Below are 20,773 nucleotides of genomic sequence, written 5' to 3' on the forward strand. Positions count from 1 at the left end.
ATATACCTCCAAACGATTTGAATCTAGTAAAAAGTAACTTAATAACATCAAACAAGACTATATAAATTGATTTCAAACAATGAAGCTCCAATCTTTATCAAATTGCACAAAGTCAACCCATAAATCAATCGGGACAAACTTCTCAGAACCCAACCAAAGTCATAAATCCCGACTAGTCATTCCAACACGAGTCCAAATGTACAAGTTTCATCCAAATTTGACTTTGAATTGGGGTTCAAATCTCAATTATTCATTCTCTAAAATTTCTCACAAAACCCCCAATTTTCTCTCTTAGATTCATCAACCAAAAGCCAAAATCAAGGGTAGAATCACGAATAATAATCAAATTTGAGTTAAGAGTACTTACTCAATCAAAGTGGGTGAAAATCACCTCAAACATCACCACAATCCGAGCTCCTAAACTCAAAATACGATAAATGAAGCCAAATCCTTGAATAAGAGTGTTCTGCCTAGCGTTTCTCGCTTATGTGGCCTGGCTGTTGCTTCCACGACAGCGCATCTGCGAAAAAATCATCGTGTCCGCATCTGCGGAGTAGGCAGTTCCCCAGAGTTTGCGCATCTGCGAAAAGAAGTTCGCTTTTGCAGAACCGCACTTGCGATGATTTTTCCGCAGGTGCGGTCAACGGGCTTCAGCTGAGGACAGTGTTGCCATTTGCAATCCTAGTCCACTTCTGTGGACTCGCACATGTGGACCAAACCTTGCAGGTGCAAAAACACCAGACCAGAACTGTCATCCAACTACAAAATGTTCCTAAACACACCTGAGGCCCTCAGGACCCCGTCCAACGACACCAAAAGTCCTAATACTTCCCCAAAACCTATCCAAAGGATCAAAATACCGAAATTAACATCAAAATCATGAATCATCGATCAAGATCAATCTCTTAAGTTCATGAAAATCCAACTTCAAACGAAGCATCCGATTTAAGACTAAATAATCCGGAATAAACCCAAACTTTGCACACAAGTTCCAAATGACATAACGAAACTACTCCAATTCCTGAAACAAAATGTTCAAAACCCGATAGCCTCAAAGTCAACTCCTAGTCAAACTTATGAACTTTCCAAACCTTCAAATTTTAATTTTCGCCAAATAGAGCTAAATTAACCTAAGAACCTCCAAATCTAAATTCAGACATATGCCTAAGTCCAAAATTACCACACAAACATGTTGGAACAATTGTAACACGAATCCAAGGTCGTTTATACAAAAGTCAAATCTTGGTAAACTCTTACAACTTTATCGTCTAAGCATGAAGTGTTCCAACTCACTCCAAAACCTTTCAGAGACCAAACCAATCATCCCCGAAAGTTACAAAATAACAATCAAGCATACAGGAAGCATCAAGTAGGGGAACGAGGCTCAAACACATAAAACGACCGGCCGGATCATTACAAGTAAAGTGATGTGGAATCTCCTAAACCAAGATTAATATTTATCTGATCTCTCAGCTTTTTGCCATTTTTTGCTCTATTACCCTCTCTTCTCTACCCCGAAGTAACTTTTTTCTATTTCAGTTATATTCCTCACGTTCAATTCCCCTTTCCTAAACTGTCACTTTAACAATTTTTTGTTATGCCATGTTTTCTAGATTCCCTTAAATATGGCTTTTTGCTCTCCTCTTTTTCATTCCCAGGTAAAACTCCTCTTTATGTAGTTTATAATGCCTTTATCTCCTCTTCTCTTCCCACTCGCCACCTAAAATTCGTCTTCCTCTTCGGTGCCTTTTTCTCAATTCTAGGTTATCACATAAAGAAATCAAACAATTCATGCCATATACAGAAATCAAATAATTTAGTTTTTCTTTCTGTGGGTCTTAGTATGGTAAGCTGAATCATCTACAGGATAATGGAAGAATTAGTTATCTAAGGCTTATTGGAGCATATTCATATTGTGTACGTTTCTAAATCTCCAAATCTAGCAGATTATTTTTTCCAGAGGACAAGGTAAATATTTTTCATCAGTTAATGATAGAATTTAATGTTGTTATGTTGAGAAATGTTATCGTTTCTCTATGACAACTGTGGGAGATTATGTGGATACCAATTTACAGTTTTTTGATCAGTTTAGATTTCTATTCGAAGACTATTCTTTCGAATTCTATTTTCCTAACTTGCTACTTGTTTCCACCTATTTACTTCATCTGTTTAAATTCATTCCTACGTTGTTCTCAGGTATCAAGTTTTATTCTTTTTGCAATATTTATAAATCATCTTCAATTTTGTCTATTCTTCAATTTCATTTTATTTTAAATTACATATCAAGATGAAAGCTGAAGAGCGTCAACATGAGTTTGTTCTTTACAAATTTTTTAGTATGTAATTATATATCACTTGACTCAATTGTGTAAAAATATCTTGTCAAAGGATTGTTTCTTCTTCAGCTTCCCGGGTCATATCCTCCTCATTATTGTTAATTCAAATTTCTACTTGTGTCAATATTGGTTTAAATTAGGTTTTATTAAAATTTACGGTTTCTTTTGCTTAAAAAAAATGGTGCTAAAGCCGTTTATATACTAGTGTATCTTCACCAAAACAGAAAAACATCTCTCACTATAATTTAGAGAAAATCTCACTTTATACCCATTAAGCCTAAACTATTTACCCTTTAATGCCAATACCCAAACTATTGTAACGACCCGGTCGTTCGGTCTGAGAGTTATAGCCCTGTTTCCCCTATTTATGTTCTTTGTGTGTTGTTCAGCTGTGTTGTGTTGTATCAAGTTGGTAGGTTTGGGTTCGGAATAGTTTTGGAGTAAAATGAACATTTAGTCTCTTAGTTAGAAAGCTGAGTTAAAAAGTCAACCGGAAGTTGACTTATGAGTAAAAGAATTCGGATTTGGATTTTTATGATTCGATTAGCTTCATTGGGTGATTTTAGACTTAGGAATGTGGCCAGAATATAATTTGGAGGTCCGTGGTAGAATTAGGCTTGAATTGGCGAAAGTTGGAAGTTTAGAAGTTCTTAGGCTTGAATATGAGGTTGATTTGGTGTTTTGGTGTTGGTTTGGGTGTTCTGGAGGTTCGACTAAGTTCGGGTAGTGATATATGACTTGTTGGAATTATTGGTTTAGGTTCCGAGGGCCTCGGGTGAGTTTCAGATAGGTTTGGGTTGTGTTGCACTCGTTTTTCTTATGTTTCGACGTCGTTTCTTCAAGCATAAATGATATCATATTAAATAAATGAGCTCTGATTTCTTTTTTGATTGAAGCATTAGATCTGTATTGTAATTACGGACCCGTAGCAAAAAAAATCGTCAAATTTGGACATCGCATGAGGATTTTATGGTCATTTTACTACGAAATAGGTTGGCAGATATTTCAGAGTAATTACGAAATTGCCACTAACGGCGTATTTAAAAAATCTACACCATTTGCAAATATTGAAACCAACATATCTTATTCATTATAAGGTCAAATTGAGTGATTCAAAAGCCTAACTTGACTAGAATTTCACAAGGAATCCATTGGAGGCATAGAAAGCGAGTTTTGAGATCGTTTGGCACGAGAAACGATGCAGAATAGCTGGCAAAAAATATATAAAATTAGGGTTTGTTCATTCGGTCATATTTTGAGTTGGGGAGCTCGGATTTGGGCGATTTTGGAGGCAATTTTCACCATATGGATTGATGTAAGTAACAGTTCTAACTCTGGCTTTGAGGGTATAAACCCGGAGAATTTGATATCATGTGATTGTTTGGAGGTGATACCCATGCTAGGTGATGGGTGTGTGGGTGTATACCCCGAGGGATTGAGACTTGGACTGTGCTGTGATGCCTCATGGCCATCATCTGTGTTTACATAGTTACTTGTTGTTGAACTTGTCTGCCTTCGTGTTAGAGATCATGTTTAGGCTTTATTCATGCTCACATTATTTGTACTCACTCATAGAAATTATTGTACATGTTTACCTCAGTCTCTATTATTTGCTAATATGTTGTGATACTTGATGTGGGCTGTGTTCCCTTATTTGTTGATGATGGTGAGGCTAGTGAGGTACATGACTGAGTGAGGCTGAGGGCCTAGTTGTGAGGATATTGATACCATAGTGTGTGAGTTGTTCGCGTAGCACGTGAGTTGACCGTGCGGATCCAGGTATTGATACTATAGCGCGTGAGTTGTCTACGTAGCACGTTAGTTGACCGTGCAGATTCAGGTATTGATATGGTAGCACGTGAGTTGTCCGTGCTTAGCTCTTGGGCTTTGGGAGCCCCTCCGGAGTCTGTACACACCCCAGTGGCATAGAGTATTGAGTGTTGAGTGCTGAGTGATGGAGTGACATTGCTGTAAAGTTGCATTTACTTTTGCTGTTGCTGCATTTATCTGTTAAATTTCTTTGTGGTATTTACAGAGTTATGGAATTTACCTGTTTATTCATGTTTATTTTTTAAAAATTATGAAAATAAATAATTAGACTGTTTTACTTAGCTCGTCACTACTGCTCAGTTCCTTAGTTATTTATGTTACTATTGAGTTGGTTGTACTCATACTACATCCTGCACTTTATGTGCAGATCCAGGTGTGTTAGAGCGCAACGATCGTTGATTTCAGGCCGACTATTTGTGGAGATTGCAAGGTAGCTGCTAGCGTCCGCAGGACCTTGTTACTCCTTTTGTCATCTCTTTTTTTGGACAGTTAGACAGTTATATATCCTAGTTCATAGTTTTAGACGCTCATGACTTAGTGACACCCCGATGTTTGGAACTCATTTCCGTATTTTATATTATTTATATTTAGAATTGGTTTAGTTTATCAGGAATTAAATTATTAAAAATATTTTATTAAATTTTTATAATCAAATTAGTAGTAATATTTTGGGAAATAGGCTTGCCTTGTAACACGATAGGCACCATCACGACATGGTTAGATTTTGGGTCGTGACAAGTTGGTATCAGAGCCTAGGTTATCTAGGTCTCACGAGTCATGAGCGGGTTTAGTAGAGTCTTGCGGATCGACATGGAGACGTTTGTACTTATCTTCGAGAGGCTGCAGAACCTTTAGGAAAATTTCACATTCTTGAATTCTTATCGTGCGGTATTAATTCAGCTTGAAGTGTAACTCTTTGAATTTCTTCCACGCATTCGTATGCACACATGAGCGCTCGATATCATATGTGCATCGATGGATTATGATTCCCTGAATGAGGTGCGAGATGTAATTTCTGTGTGTTGATGTTGGGTCAATCTGGAGGACTTGAGGCCGAGTTTTGACTGTAGATTAAGCACTGAGGTGTTGATTGTGTGAGCGCGTGCTTGTGGACCTATATCCGGCAGTGTCCCTATTAGTAGAAATGGTGGCTGGATGGATATGTGATGAGTATGATGTGACCGCGAGATGAGTTCATATGATTTGAATGTGACGAGAAGGTATTGCTGAAGGTTTCACCTATTTGAGACTCCAGGTATGTTTCTAGACTCGTTCGAGGACGAAGGTTTGTTTAAGAGAGGGAGGATGTAACGACCCGGTCGTTCGGTCTGAGAGTTATAGCCCTGTTTCCCCTATTTATGTTCTTTGTGTGTTGTTCAGCTGTGTTGTGTTGTATCAAGTTGGTAGGTTTGGGTTCAGAATAGTTTTGGAGTAAAATGAACACTTAGTCTCTTAGTTAGAAAGCTGAGTTAAAAAGTCAACCGGAAGTTGACTTATGCGTAAAAGAATTCGGATTTGGATTTTTATGATTCGATTAGCTTCGTTGGGTAATTTTAGACTTAGGAATGTGACCGGAATATAATTTGGAGGTCCGTGGTAGAATTAGGCTTGAATTGGCGAAAGTTGGAAGTTTAGAAGTTCTTAGGCTTGAATCTGAGGTTGATTTGGTGTTTTGGTTAGTGCTGTATTCTGGGTCGGGCCCGGGCCTTCGTGGGCCAAACGGGCCGGGCTTTGTGGGCCTGGGCTCTGGCGGTCCCGGGCCTGGCGGTCCCGGGCTTCGTGGGCTCAATGGGTGGAACCGGCCCGTGACGGGCCTAAGCCCACATGGTCCTGTGCTTAACGGGCCGGGCTCGTGGGCTTCGCGGGCCTAGCGGGGTTTTTTTTTTAAGGCAATTTCTTGTAGTATCATGGCTATATTAAAAATATATATGTAGTATATATGTAGATCTAATTATTAAAGTGCTTGACGAAAAAGAAAATAACAAAACAATAGTAAAACACTAAATTGTCATGCATAATATATTTTCTTGTAGTATATATATTGTATCTTATGTATATATATTCTCTTATATATTTTCTTGTAGTATATATATTGTATCTTATGTATATATATTCGCATAATATATTGTCTTGTAGTATATATATTGTATCTTATGTATATATATTCTCTTATATATTTTCTTGTAGTATATATATTGTATCTTATGTATATATATTCGCATAATATATTGTCTTGTAGTATATATATTGTATCTTATGTATATATATTCTCTAATATATTTTCTTGTAGTATATATATTGTATCTTATGTATATATATTCTCTTATATATTTTCTTGTAGTATATATATTGTATCTTATGTATATATATTCTCTTATATATTTTCTTGTAGTATATATATTGTATCTTATGTATATATATTCGCATAATATATTTTCTTGTAGTATATATATTGTATCTTATGTATATATATTCGCATAATATATTGTCTTGTAGTATATATATTGTATCTTATGTATATATATTCTCTAATATATTTTCTTGTAGTATATATATTGTATCTTATGTATATATATTCTCTTATATATTTTCTTGTAGTATATATATTGTATCTTATGTATATATTGTAGCTTATATATTTTCTTGTAGTATATATATTGTATCTTATGTATATATATTCGCATAATATATTTTCTTGTAGTATATATATATTGTATCTTATGTATATATATTCTCTAATATATTTTCTTGTAGTATATATATTGTATCTTATGTATATATATTCTCTAATATATTTTCTTGTAGTATATATATTGTATCTTATGTATATATATTCTCTTATATATTTTCTTGTAGTATATATATTGTATCTTATAAATAATTCTAAGTAAAGACAAAGAAATATTGCGAAAAGATATTCAAGGGTAGAAGCAATAAATTTTATTACCAAAAATGGCATATCTTTCTTAGTCATCCTTCCCCCAATGGAATGAGCACAACAAGGTACTAATACCACCATTAGAAGGAAAAAAACTAAGGAAGATGTGCCAAAATACAAGTTACATATTAGTCTATGTATTATCTCTAACAAATCTCATAAATCCTTCAAGGTTCGGAGGAGGTTGCGTTGGTGGTGGTGGAAAAGAAGCTTGTTCATCACCACTTCCGGGCGAAGCCGAATCCTCCGCAAGTTCCGCTATCATTTCTTCATAAGCTTCATCTATCGCCGGTTGTGCTTCTGCAATTCCAAAGTTTCTTCTTTTCGAGCGGATCCAATCTCTAAACAGTACTGATTTTTCCAAGCTATCCCTCATAGACGCTCTATGATCACCTATTTGCAGTCTTGCTTGACTGAAAGCGCTCTCTGATGCAACAGTTGAAGCTTGAATTGATAAAATATCCCGAGCCATCCTTGCAAGAACCGGAAAATATTTTTCCCTTGCCTTCCACCATTCCAAAAGATCAAAAGAGCCGTCTGGATTCTCCTTTTCAAGTCCCTGAGACAAATAAACTTGAAGCTCATTTAGATGTGAAGTTTCATCATAATTATCACCTTGAGAACCCCTGAACTCCGTCCAAGATTTAAGAGCTTTTAAGCCCGCAACTCTTTTAGACGATTGTGAGCTAGACGAAGTAGGGGTTGGAATAGTTGGCCTAGCATGCTCTAAGGCAAGTTGATAAACATTATAAACTGTTTGGGCATTAATTTTAATTGAAGCTTTTGCATCTGCAAGTGTAGCAATTTCTTCATTTGAAAGATCTAAAGCCTTATAAATATTTGAATACGAAAAATGAGGACCTCCCAATTTCATTGTAGGATTTAGCATTGCAGCAAGACCATAAATAGGAGGGATAGGAAAAAATATTTTTTAAACTTTTGTTTCATTTCATTTATAGCAAGTTCATAAATGTCCCCACCCTCACCAAATTCAACAAACAAATCAGATAGTGCTGCAATATAAACTAAACAGTTTGAAATAGTAGGATAATATTGCCCAGAAAATGCATTTGTAGCAATTTGAAAATGTTCTAAAAAATCTAAAAGAATTTTAACATTCGTCCAATCTTGAGTAGTAAGCATTTCATCATCATCCTCACCACCTACCCGAGAATTAAACGTTGCATTAATTGGGTTTCTATATTCATAGGCAACTACTAAACTTTCGTACATACAATTCCATCTAGTCGGGCAAGGTTTAGGAACCTTTCTTTCTCTAAGGCCATATTCATCACATTTTTTAAAATACTCTCTAAGTCTACTTCTACGGTTTGAATAAAAAAGCCAATTAAGAGCCATTCTAACCTTTTCAATTTCTATGTTTAAAATTCGCATACCATCACCGACAATTAAATGATAAATATGACAAATACATCTAACATGGAAAATATTAGTAAATGCAGGATTTAGTGTTGTTGTAAGCATGCCTATAGCACTAGTGTTACTAGAAGCATTATCCATAGAAATTGCCATTATTTTATCGCTAAAGCAAAAATATCTACAAATATCTGCAACAGTGTTAGCTATAAAATTACCTGTGTGACGCGAATTAATTATTCTATATGCAATTATGCGTTTTTGCATTATCCATTCCTCATCTATCCAATAACTTGTAACAGTTAGATAATCACAATCATTACCACTTCTACCAATATCAGTAGTAATAGAAATCCGATTAGGTATATGAGTAAATAAATACCGCAAATATTGTTCATATTCATGTTTGAATTTATAAATATCACTCTTAACTGTTGCGCGAGGCCAACCTTTATAAGTAGGATTAAAAACTCTTCTAATATAATGAACCCAATTAGGATTAGAAGCAAAAGTATAAGGTAAGCACATAACAGTAATCATCTTTGCTAATTCTTCACGATCTCTATTTGGATCGTAATATAAAATACCTCCGGTGACAGTGTTAATTCCTGGTTGAACTAGATTTGAACCTGTACTAGGGTTAACCGCAGAATCTACACTTGTCCCCTCTAGCTGCGCTTTCATTTGAAAAAATCTAGCCTGATCTCTAGGGTGTGTTTTTATGTGCCTAGTCAAACTACCCGTGCCGCTACGGTCTTCAGTATATTTATGCGACATTAATTTCCCACAAGTTTTACACTTACCCTTATTTTGTTCTCTTACTTAAGTAAAAAAATTCCAAACTAATGATGTTTCTAGGCGTTTAGCAGATTCTTTATTAAAAGTAGGAGTTTCTACAGGTGGGTCGACCGGTGCATCAGTTGGGTTATTAAGAGGACTAGTAGGTGTATCATCTAAATCCGGTGCTTGGGTTTCATCATCATCCTCATTTTCCTCAATATTTTCTAAGATGGTTTCATTAGGATAAAGAGCATTCATAATTTCATCATCTAATCTTTCACCTGGTGCAACATTATGGTAAAATTCACTATCGGTAAATTGAAAACAAGGGTGATCACTATCAAGAATTAAAGAAGGAGGAGGACGTCTAGGTTGACGACTACTTTCAACTTGCTTATCTTTTCTAGGTCGGAGAGCCGGGGGAAGGGTAGTTGGTTGGCCACTACTTTCACCGGTTTTATCTTTTCCTTTACCAAACATTTTTTTCAAAGAAAATGCCATATTAATTATAATTATGCAATCTAAACCACACAAAAATATATTCTTAAAATGTAAGAGTTGAAACGAGTTTACCGGATTGCCGAACAACTTCTTGAAAATTGAAAATCGTTGAACACTTGAAAACTTCAATTCAACAACTTCACAATTTTTCACGAAATTTCAACAATAGATTAAGAAATTGTAGTAGAGAGATTGAGAGAGATTGAGAGATATTGATGAATTGGTGAATAAAAATGAAAGAATGAGGGGGTATTTATAGTTGAGAAATGGGGAAAAGTGTTATTATATAAAGTTTGGGGGCCAAATGACCATTTTCTAAAATACCAAACGGTCAAAAAAAGCCCCAAACGACTACTTTTTAAATATGGCCGTTGGGCTGTTTTTTTTTTTAAAAAAAAAAAATTTAAATTATAGTTGTTAGGCCCGCTGGGCCCGGACCAAGCCCGCCAGCTGGTCCCGGGCTAAACGGTCCCGGGCTCGTGGGCTTACCAAACAAGACCAGCCCGCCACGGGCTTAAAGAGACCACCGGGACCGGCCCACCAGGCCCGTGAGGCCCGTTAAGACCGCGGGACCGGCCCACAGTGCAGCATTAGTTTTGGTGTTGGTTTGGGTGTTCGGGAGGTTCGACTAAGTTCAGGTAGTGATATATGACTTGTTGGAATTATTGGTTGAGGTTCCGAGGGCCTCGAGTGAGTTTCAGATAGGTTTGGGTTGTGTTGCGCTCGTTTTTCTTATGTTTCGACGCCGTTTCTTCAAGCATAAATGATATCATATTGAATAAATGAGCTCCAATTTCTTTTTTGATTGAAGCATTAGATCCGTATCGTAATTACGGACCCGTAGCAAAAAGAATCGTCGAATGTGGACATCGTATGTGAATTTTATGGTCATTTTACTACGAAATAGGTTGGCAGATTTTTCAGAGTAATTACGAAATTGCCACTGACGGCGTATTTAAAAATCTTCACTATTTGCAAATATTGAAACCAATATATCTCATTCATTATAAGGTCAAATTGAGTGATTCAAAAGCCTAACTTGACTAGAATTTCACCGATAATCCATTGGAGGCATAAAAAGTAAGTTTCGAGATCGTTTGGCACAAGAAACGAGGTAGAATAGCTGGCAGAAAATATATAAAATTAGGGTTTGTTCATTCGGTCATATTTTGAGTTGGGGAGCTCGGATTTGGGTGATTTTGGAGGCGATTTTCACTATATGGATTGAGGTAAGTGTTCTCTACTCGATTTTGGTTATATTTCATGAATACATCATCGTTTGTGGGATTTGATTTATGATTTCAAAGTGAAATTGAGGGAGTTAGGGTTTGAGTTTTAAGTGAGGATTTAAGGGACCAAACGGAGTCCGATTTTGACGAATTTTATATGGTTAGACTCGGGAGAGAACGAGGATTATTATTCTGCCATTTTTGCCTGATTTCGAAACGTGGGCCCGAGGGCCGAATTTTGGCCGATTTCGAATTTTTGGCATATTTTATAGTTTTTATTGTGGAATTTGATTCTTTAGCACATGTTGATGGTATTAATCTGATTATGGTTAGATTCAGAGATTTTGGAGACCGAGCCCAAAGACGAGGGCATCTCGAAGTAGAATTTTATGCTGTTGAGGTAAGTAACAGTTTTAACTCTGGCTTTGAGGGTATAAACCCGGAGAATATGATATTATATGAATGTTTGGAGGTGATACTCATGCTAGGTGACGAGCGTGTGGGTGTATGCCCCGAGGGATTGAGACTTGGTCCGTCTCGTGAGGCCTTATGGCCATCATCTGTGTTTACGTAGTTACTTGTTGTTGAACTTGTCTGCCTTCATGTTAGAAATCATGCTTAGGCTTTATTCAAGCTCACATTATTTGTACTCAGTCGTAGAAATTATTGTACATATTTACCTCAATCTCTATTATTTGCTAATATGTTGTGATACTTGATGTGGGCTGTGTTCCCTTATTTGTTGATGATGGTGAGGCTAGTGAAGTACATGACTGAGTGAGGCCGAGGGCCTAGTTGTGAGGATATTGATACCATAGCGCATGAGTTGTCCGCGTAGCACGTGAGTTGACCGTGCGGATCCAGGTATTGATACCATAGCGCGTGAGTTGTCTGCGTAGCACGTGAGTTGATCGTGCGGATCCAGGTATTGATATGGTAGCACGTGAGTTGTCCGTGCTTAGCGCTTGGGCTTTGGGAGCCCCTCCGGAGTCTGTACACATCCCCAGTGAGCGCAAAGTGTTGAGTGTATTGAGTGTTGAGTGCGAGTGATGAGTGATGGAGTGACATTGCTGTAAAATTGCATTTACTTTTGTTGTTGCTGCATTTATCTATTAAATTTCTTTGTGGTAATTACAGAGTTATGGAATTTACCTGTTTATTCATGTTTATTTTTTAAAAAATTATGAAAATAAATAATTGGACTGTTTTACTTAGCTCGTCACTACTGCTCAGTTCCTTAGTTATTTCTGTTACTATTGAATACTACACCCTGCACTTTATGTGCAGATCCAAGTGTGTTAGAGCGCAGCGATCGTTGATTTCAGGCCGGCTATTTGTGGAGATTGCAAGGTAGTTGCCAGCGTCCGCAGGACCTTGTTCTCCTTTTGTCATCTCTTATTTTGGACAGTTAGATAATTTATATTTCTTAGTTCATAGTTTTAGACGCTCATGACTTAGTGACACAAAAATATTTTTATAGCTTTACTACTTAATTCGAGAGAATTCAACTATGTGCTTCATTTACAGAGATGTTAATTGGTTTTTGGTGAAAAACGTTACTCCTATAAGACTAATTTATCATGCTTCTACTCAGTGATCAACATGTTTACTATTGATAGCACTTCATATAAAAATGTAGTTAAGCTACATTGAGAAACATGTCTACTATGTTAGACAGGGAATGGATGGAAAGAAGAATACAACTAATAAGAATATATATTTTGGCCCTAGCCCCCAAATCCCTTCTATGCAATCACGAGACATAGCTCCGAGATCGTGATGAACTGCTGTGCACCAGCAAACCAGCCATCCAAACTTAACTCAAAATGATTCGAAACCACCCTAAAACTCATCTGAACCTCCCAGGACCGTCTAATCCCCCTAACAAGTTCGTATACCATATACAAACTTCAAATGCTTAAAACACTATAAACAACATTCAAACCAAGAATCAAACATCTCAAACTTTCTTAAGTTCAAAATCCAACTTTCAACTATTAGTGTGGGCCACCCGAGCCCCAAGAACATACGTACAAATCCAAAATCATCATACGAAACCTATTAGAATCTTCAAATTAGCAATCCGATGTTGTTTACCCATAATGTTGACTTTGGTCAACACTTCCAATTTATGCCTCTAGTTAGCAACTATATTGTCCCAAATCACTCCCTAACCCCTCGAAAACCGAACCATCTATCCCCACAAGTCATAAACGTCAAAGCAACCTATGCAAAGAATCAAATACGGAAATGGGGTTCTAGAACTTAAAACAACCGGGCGGTTAGTTATATTCTCCATCTCCTAAAAAAATTACTATATATTGATAATCAACTATGAAATAATAAGCAAAGTCACTCACACATGATAATATTTCTCAATAATTTCATCTCTAATTCTATCACGCAACGCCTCCATAATAGTAGAAGACTTGTCTTGCATTTCAAAAATAAGAAAAGTCAAAAATAAATTTGAAAAGTTACAAGATGATTCATGTATTTGATATCTTTAATTTTTAAAATAATGGTAGAAATTAGAAAAAAGAAAAAGAAACAAGATGATTCCGAATGTCAAACTTGAAAGATGGCATTGAGCGTAAAATAGAAATAATTTTAAATATATATAAAAAATTATTATTTTCGTAAAAAAATAGTTAAGTATGTTTAAATTAAAGATAAAAAAGAGTAACTAACTATTAACAACACATAGTGCATATTTAATTTTTTAAAAATTCAAATTAAAAAATAAACTAATTATTATTACCTAACCTAACTAACTTTCTCCCAAATTGCAAAGTGACCTATGGTGAGACTGTCACTTGGCTTAATGTGGAGACATTTTAAAAAAAATAATATATAGATTATGCGATGCAATTATAAATTTGTTACCTATTTGTAGGTAATTTTCACAAATTGGATTTGCTAACTATTTTAATGATTCGGGAAGTAATAGCCTATAACAGCAGAAATTATAAATGATTATTTGTAAGAAGAGAATTGATAATCCAAAGAAGGATGTAGATAATTTGCTTTCGTGTGAAAAAAAAGAAGATAATTTGGAAAGTAACAAGACATGACACAAAGAAAAAATCAAAAACAAAAAAAGTCAAACAAGAATTTGGAAAGTTACAATATATTCATATATATGATATCTTTAATTTTAAAAGAATGATAAAAACTAGAAACAAAAAGAAAAGAAAAAAACTTAAATTAGTAAGGAATAATTTGAAAAATATAAATTTATGGTGAGGATAGTTATGTCTTGAATAAATTAAATTTCTGCTTCTGCTTCTTGGAAGAAGCTAGAATTTTTTTCTTCTTCCCAAAAGCAGAAAAACTGCTTCTGCTGCTGGCCAAAAGTACTTCTCCGTCTTGGCCAAATAGGTTAATTTTTTTAAAAAGGACTTTTTTGGAGGAAGAATGTACTTTTAACCTCCCAAAAGCTTGGCCAAACATGCTGTAAATCCACTTGCAGAGAAAATTATTGTATACTTTTTTCTTTTTGAAATGGTAATAATTGTATTCATGATAAGCACAAAAGCAGTGCCGGAGTTTCTGAACAAGTGAGCAGAAAAAAAAAGAAAAGAAAAAGCCAAAATCATAGCCCTCTTCTAATCCTAGAGGGACTCGATGAAAGAGTAAAATTTCTACCTCATTTACATATTCCTTTTCACATCAAAAGTGAAATAACTAAGATTCAGGGTGTGTTTTGGTACGAAGGAAAATGTTTTCCTAGAAAATATTTTCATGAAAAATGAGTGATTTTATCACTTATTTTTCCTTGTTTGGTTGGTGAGTAGAAAATTTTTTTCGGAAAATATTTTTTAGTGTTTGATCAGAGAGTAGAAAATATTTTTTTATGTTACTCTCCTCACTTCCCGTTCCCCAAGTTCTCATGTTTCCTTACCCCCCCCCCCCCAATAACCCAACGTTTTCAGGACTTTTTTTTTTCAAGAATTAAATTATTCTTCTAAAAAGTCACACAAACTCAAATAAACTAATGTACTGCTTTATTGTTTTACACAAAAATAACGTTGAAAATTGTGCTTCATAATTAAAAAGAATATACTCTTTTTTTGGTTGAAAAAGAAAGTATTCTTTCTACAGCATGAAAATAAAGTACTCATATTATTAAAATAAGAAAATGCTTTTTCTACTTCATGAAAAGAATATACTTTTTTGTTAAAATAAAAAAATTATTTTTTTATATCATGAAAAGAAAATACTCATTTGTTGAAATGAAAAAAAAAATTCTATCTATAACATGAAAAGAAAGTACTATTAATAATATTTTTATTTAGGGTGGGGGTGGGGGTAGGGGGTGCGTGGGAGTGGGGTAGGAGTAGGGTGAGTAGGTGGGGTGTGGGGGGTGGGTTGGTGGGGATGGAGAATATGGTGGGGAAGGTTGAAAAAGAGTTTTGGAAAATGGTTTCCCTTCTCTTGATAGGGAAAACATTTTCCTCCAATTGGAGAAAAATAAGTTAACAAGAAAAATGTTTTCCAAAACATTTAAGCAAACCAAACATGGGAAAACATAACATACCAAAGTCCAAACACATCCTCAATCTAACTTAATCGTCTGGACTGATTTTTGCTTCTCTTCAAAACATCTTGTGTTTCCGTTCTATCCAAATCACTGATTAGGCACAAGTTGGAATCGTGTACCACCAGCAATTTCAAGCTTTATCCAATTAAGGACAGAATTGCAAGACACGTATCCCGTGAAAGATGCATTCCAGACAGGAAAAGAGGTCAAAAGATAAAAAACAAGTAATGTTACTGAATAAGCCAATGCCAGTGATGAAGTTGTATATGAGATTTTGGCTTACATGATCGTTTACAGCAAATCACCCCTTGTCACTCTATGCATAATGGCCTCTTGCAAAAATTCATGTGTCTGGCTCCCGGTTCTGCGCTGCACTCCTTGAGATGCCCCAAAGAGATATCCTTGGTAGGGGTTTCTCATGAAACTTCTTCCAACCGATATTGAATGGATATAAACAATTTTACTATCAGTATCAAAATAATGAAGTGCAACAGCAGGATATACCAGGCTCCATATAATAAGAAGCAAGTTAGAAGAAAAAGCAAATAACTACAACACCAGAAACGCACCCTTTCCAGCAAGAGGATTAGGAAGCAGAGGGACCAATCACTAAAAGATACCTGCAGAGCATAATGCATGCCACTTCATCAATGCAGTTTCCGAAGATGGACCCTCCATGATTAAACCGCAACCACTGCTTTTATATCCACAGTAAAGCTTTTATGTGCAATCATTCCAATCTTCAATCTGCTGCCAATATACTCTCTAGATGCTCTAGTGCACTTCCATAACCCATCTTGCTAAACAAATGACGGACTAGAACATTCCACGTAGATATCTTGGGTGGAATGCCATCATTTATCATCCTTTGAAGGCAACCGATTGCCGCTTCCAAACCAATCCAACTGCACAGTCCATCTATCAGACAAGTATAGGATATGAAATCTGGACGCAAGCCCACTGGACTCATAGCATTCAGAAGTTGTTTTCCAGATTCAACTTTACCACCCTTACAGTATGCATTCATAAGTATGTTGAACGTGAGAACATCAGGCTTAATTCCCCTAACCAGCATTTTTGCCACAACTTCTTCAGCTTCCTCAAGCATCCCCATATGGCAGAGACCAGATGCTATAGTGTTGTATGTAACTAAATTAAACTCAATATCGTTTTCCTCCATCTCCCTAACAAGTTCAAGTGCTACCGTAAGGTTGTTACATTTGAATAAGCCATCCAACAACTCATTATATGTGGCAGTATTACCTGAGCAGCCAAATCTTTCCATTTGATTATATAGCACCATTGCCCATTCAACTCTACCACTAAAACACAAACCTTTAATAAATTTATTAAAAGTAATGGTATTTGGTGGGATATCTTCTATTATCATGTTATCTAGAAGACTATAAGCTTGTTCAAACATGAAATTTTTGCAGAGTACATCAACCATACATGTATATACCACAACATTTGGACGACAACCAAGAGTTATCATCCTATTCCATATCTCAGATGCTTTAATCACATCTCCAGATTTAGCAAAGCCATTAATGAGGGTGCTGTAGGTTGTCGAATTAGGATGGCAATCACTTCTCTCCATCGCATTACAAACAGACAGAGCCATATTCATATTATCAGCCAAACACAGACCATGGAGAAGTGCATTATATGCTACAACTTTGGGCGAAATTCCCTCTTTGATCATACCATCCCACACGTAAAGAGCTTCATGCCATTTGCCCCTCAATGAAATTCCCTTAATCAAACAAGTAAATGAGTGAACATTTGGAGAACAGCCACTAACAAACATCTTGCTCAACATGGCAAAAGAAAGACCAATATCTCCTTGGTCAGCAAATGCATTTAAAATCGTGGTGTACGTGATGACATTAGGATCAACCCCCTTGTCAGCCATCTCATCCAACAAATCAACTGCCTCCTTTGTACTATATATCTTACAAAGCCCATTTATTAGAGCATTATAAATAGGAGCAGAAGGAGTAAATCTCATCGCTACTTCTCTAGCTTCTTTTACTTTACCAAGCTTACACAAGGAAGAAACAATTGTTGTATAGCTCACTTCATCAGGAGAGCACCCCCTGTTTGACATTTCCACAAGTAACTTCTGAGCGCCGTCAATCCTATCGTTCTTGCACAATGCTTTCAGAAGAATGTTATAGGTATACACATTGGGAACAACACCATCTTTCTTCATGTTACTGTAAATAGGATTAATCATGTGAAACCTATTCTCGCTGAGCAATGCATCCAAGAGATGGTTATATATCCTGACCGTAGGCTTACACCCAAAATCCTGTATCCTATAGAAAGTCTTTAACGCTTGCTCTGGCGCATTTGCTCTCCTATACGAATCGATCACATTGATAAATATATGCTCGGAACAACTAATACCCTCCAATTTCATCTGTTGTAAAAGGTACTGAACACTATCCATCTCCTTGTGCTGCCCGAGTTTTTCCATCATTATTTTATATGTTAAAGGGGTGTGCTTGAAAGATGTTGAATTGGCAACCCATTTGAAATACTCCAAAGCAGTGGAAGTATTTTCTTCATATTTCAGTCTCTTCAACACATCAGATTCCTTGAGCTCAACTGGGATTTTACCATTAAGTTTATCAACAGTGAGGATTAAAGGAACGGACTTTTTGTGGACTTTTAACAGCAATGAACATCCTTCTTTCAAGTACATAGTACAATCAAACACAATTTTTTATCAATATTAAATGCAAGAAGAAACCAAAGTAGGGCAACTGGGTATTGAAAAAGAATCCGAGTGACTCAAATCAGGTTATCAAAAGCACAACATAATCAGGAGAGTAATTTAAAGAAGAAGAAATTGATACTGAGTTTTTCGGTAGAGAAAAAGAAATTAAGATCAAATTACTGATTTTCACGTTTTCCAGCAGTTAGGGGAATGCCGGACCGTCCGTTAAGAGTCGGAACCCGAATATGCTAAGGCCTAAATAAGGGTGAGAACCGATTGGCCCAATGCAGACCCAGAAATCTATACCCATTTTTAATTTTTTTTTTTAACATATATCCAGTTTTTAAACAACTCCAGCCCATTTCTCCTCCTCATTCTCTTACTTCGTTTTCTTCTTCTTCTTCTTCTATTAACAACTGAAAGGCACTATGATTAATTCTATAATACTACCACCATTCCATATGTTTGACCAATTACAAAATTACAAGTTAACAGTTGACTATGGCAAGACTTATTTGCTTCGAATGGTGAACACTGTAATGAATAATCAATGTTCTTCTCTGTGGCAAATCATCAAATTACAGTAGTAAGATAAGATGCTGCCTATTTAAAGCCATTTAAAACTGATTATATTATCCCCTGGACAGATCATTGATCTATTACTTGAAGCAAATCAACACCTTAGCCACTATTACATGGCTTCAAGAGCTTATAGTAGCAATCCTGGAATTGGATACGATAACACAACCACCACAAGACTCATTTTCTCTCAAGTCTCACAAGATGTTAGGAGCTGTAGACAATGCACCCACAGATATCCAATAGTATGTCTTCTTAACTATCGAAAAAGTGAAAGAAACAAATACCTATGAAGAAGGGGAGAATTACACTCATGGTGTAAATAGGTTAAAACCAGTTACAAACAAAAACTTCGCCAATTACAAAACAAAAATTTCAGCTCTAGAGCTGAACTTCAGGCCCAGCTACTAGAATGCTAAAGTTTTGCGTGATTGCCTTTGCTACTTCAGTCCCATATGCTGAAGTTATGCGAAAAAGCGGGTACGCTTGCAATTTTTTTTTGCAAAGCAGGCACAAGTTAAAACGTGACACAAAAAGCGGATATAGATGCAAATGCCCCAGAAACGGCCTTTATTTTTTGACCCCAATGATGGGATTAGGCATATGGATTTTGTAAGCAACTTTTACCTCTATCCTTTGTTTTAAACATACTAGTTAATCGGGCCGGGCTGATCCATTTTCAACCCGTTTCACCCCGGTTCAGCCTGTTACTGTAGTATATTAGGGCGGGCTGGGACGGATTGGACGGGGAGCGGATTTTAGACGAACAAATTTTGGATACCGGTGCACCAAAACCCGCTAAGCTCGCTAGCCCGTTAACGGGCTGCAGCCCGGTTCAGCCCGTTATCCTCACATTTTTTTATTTTTTTTTAATTTTGTGGACTGTTGCCAACGGTCAAATTCAAAAATGACCGTTGGGCAATGGCCAAATTTTGCACAAATGGCCATTTCGGCCTCCCCCATTAAGAAAATAGCCCTCCCACCCCTAATAATTGATAAATTACAATTTAATTCTTCAAAGTTTGCAAATATTTAAGTATGAATAACATTGAATGAGAAAAACAAAATTTATATAAAAAAAAGCTCGATCCGGCCCATTTAAGCTCGAACTCGTACGTGCCCAATAAAACTACAAAAATACAACCCACTAACAGCCCGGAACGATAACCGTACGGGTTGATTTTTTTTGTATACATCCCGTCTCAGCCTGCCCGTTAAACACCTCTAGTTTTAAAAGGCAGAATTGGGACTCGCCCGGAGCTCGCCCTGAAACGGAGCACTCGTAAAACGTTCCTAGGCTTTTGTGTGAGGCTTAGTTCTGTGAGACTTATGCCTCGGACGCCGGGGATTACGCCCGGACATGCCCAACACCTAGGCGTACTGAGCTCACCTAATAGAACTTTATGCAATTGTGTGCATCTAACCTTGTAAATCCTCAAATTTTCTTAATAAATCGTTAACTATTCAAAATTACTTTTTTCTTAATCATAAATCATTAAGTTGAGAATATTTTATGTCATAATTAAAATAAAAATTATTGCATGTTATCCACTAAAACTGCTATGATAGTAAATTTGAAATAAATCATTTATTTAAAAGTATTTTATTTATTAACTTTTGTTATGTCTTTATTGTATAATAATCCATAATTTATTTTTATAATTATTTTTTAAAATATTATTTTTTTCACGTTTACGAGATACAATACTTATTAATTTAATAGCTCGGTATTAGCTTGTAACTATTTACAAATAATTAGGTATCATGGTATAGTATGGTGAATTATGTTACACTTATTAACTTGTTGAAACTTAAAAATAAATGAAGCTAGAGAATCATATTTAAATTGTGAATTATGTTTTTTATATAAATTCTCTTTCAAATAGAAAGCATATTAAATAAAAGAAGTATTTTTAATAAAATATCAAATTATAA

The 20,773-nt window shown here is 35.9% G+C and overlaps 1 protein-coding gene and 1 long non-coding RNA gene across 4 annotated transcripts; one reads left to right on the forward strand and one right to left on the reverse strand.

The window, feature by feature from the left end:
- Positions 1–1,500: 1,500 nt before the first annotated feature.
- LOC107761594 (uncharacterized) lies at positions 1,501–4,772 on the forward strand. Its single transcript, XR_001642617.2, has 2 exons — positions 1,501–1,968; positions 4,534–4,772. It is a non-coding gene; the product is annotated as an uncharacterized LOC107761594 (long non-coding RNA).
- A 10,712-nt stretch (positions 4,773–15,484) lies between these two features.
- On the reverse strand, positions 15,485–19,066 carry LOC107808993 (uncharacterized). 3 transcript variants are annotated; one of them, XM_016633570.2, is made up of 2 exons: positions 16,155–19,066; positions 15,485–15,958 (listed from the first exon to the last, which is right to left on the reverse strand). In XM_016633570.2, the coding sequence occupies exon 1, from the start codon at positions 18,242–18,244 to the stop codon at positions 16,277–16,279; it is 1,968 nt and encodes a 655-aa protein (XP_016489056.1). In that variant the 5' UTR covers positions 18,245–19,066; the 3' UTR covers positions 15,485–15,958; positions 16,155–16,276. The 3 variants fall into 3 exon arrangements, with proteins under 3 accessions (XP_016489056.1, XP_016489057.1, XP_075100743.1); XM_016633571.2 differs by having other exon boundaries at positions 15,485–15,961; XM_075244642.1 differs by having other exon boundaries at positions 16,104–19,066.
- Positions 19,067–20,773: the final 1,707 nt, after the last annotated feature.

Source organism: Nicotiana tabacum, chromosome 22, assembly GCF_000715075.1.
Source record: "Nicotiana tabacum cultivar K326 chromosome 22, ASM71507v2, whole genome shotgun sequence".
NCBI classification, from domain to species: Eukaryota; Viridiplantae; Streptophyta; class Magnoliopsida; order Solanales; family Solanaceae; genus Nicotiana; species Nicotiana tabacum.

Bases quoted from the DNA above. Each gene is read 5' to 3' on its own strand.
- LOC107808993 (XM_016633570.2), bottom strand. From the start codon at position 18,244: ATGTACTTGAAAGAAGGATGTTCATTGCTGTTAAAAGTCCACAAAAAG.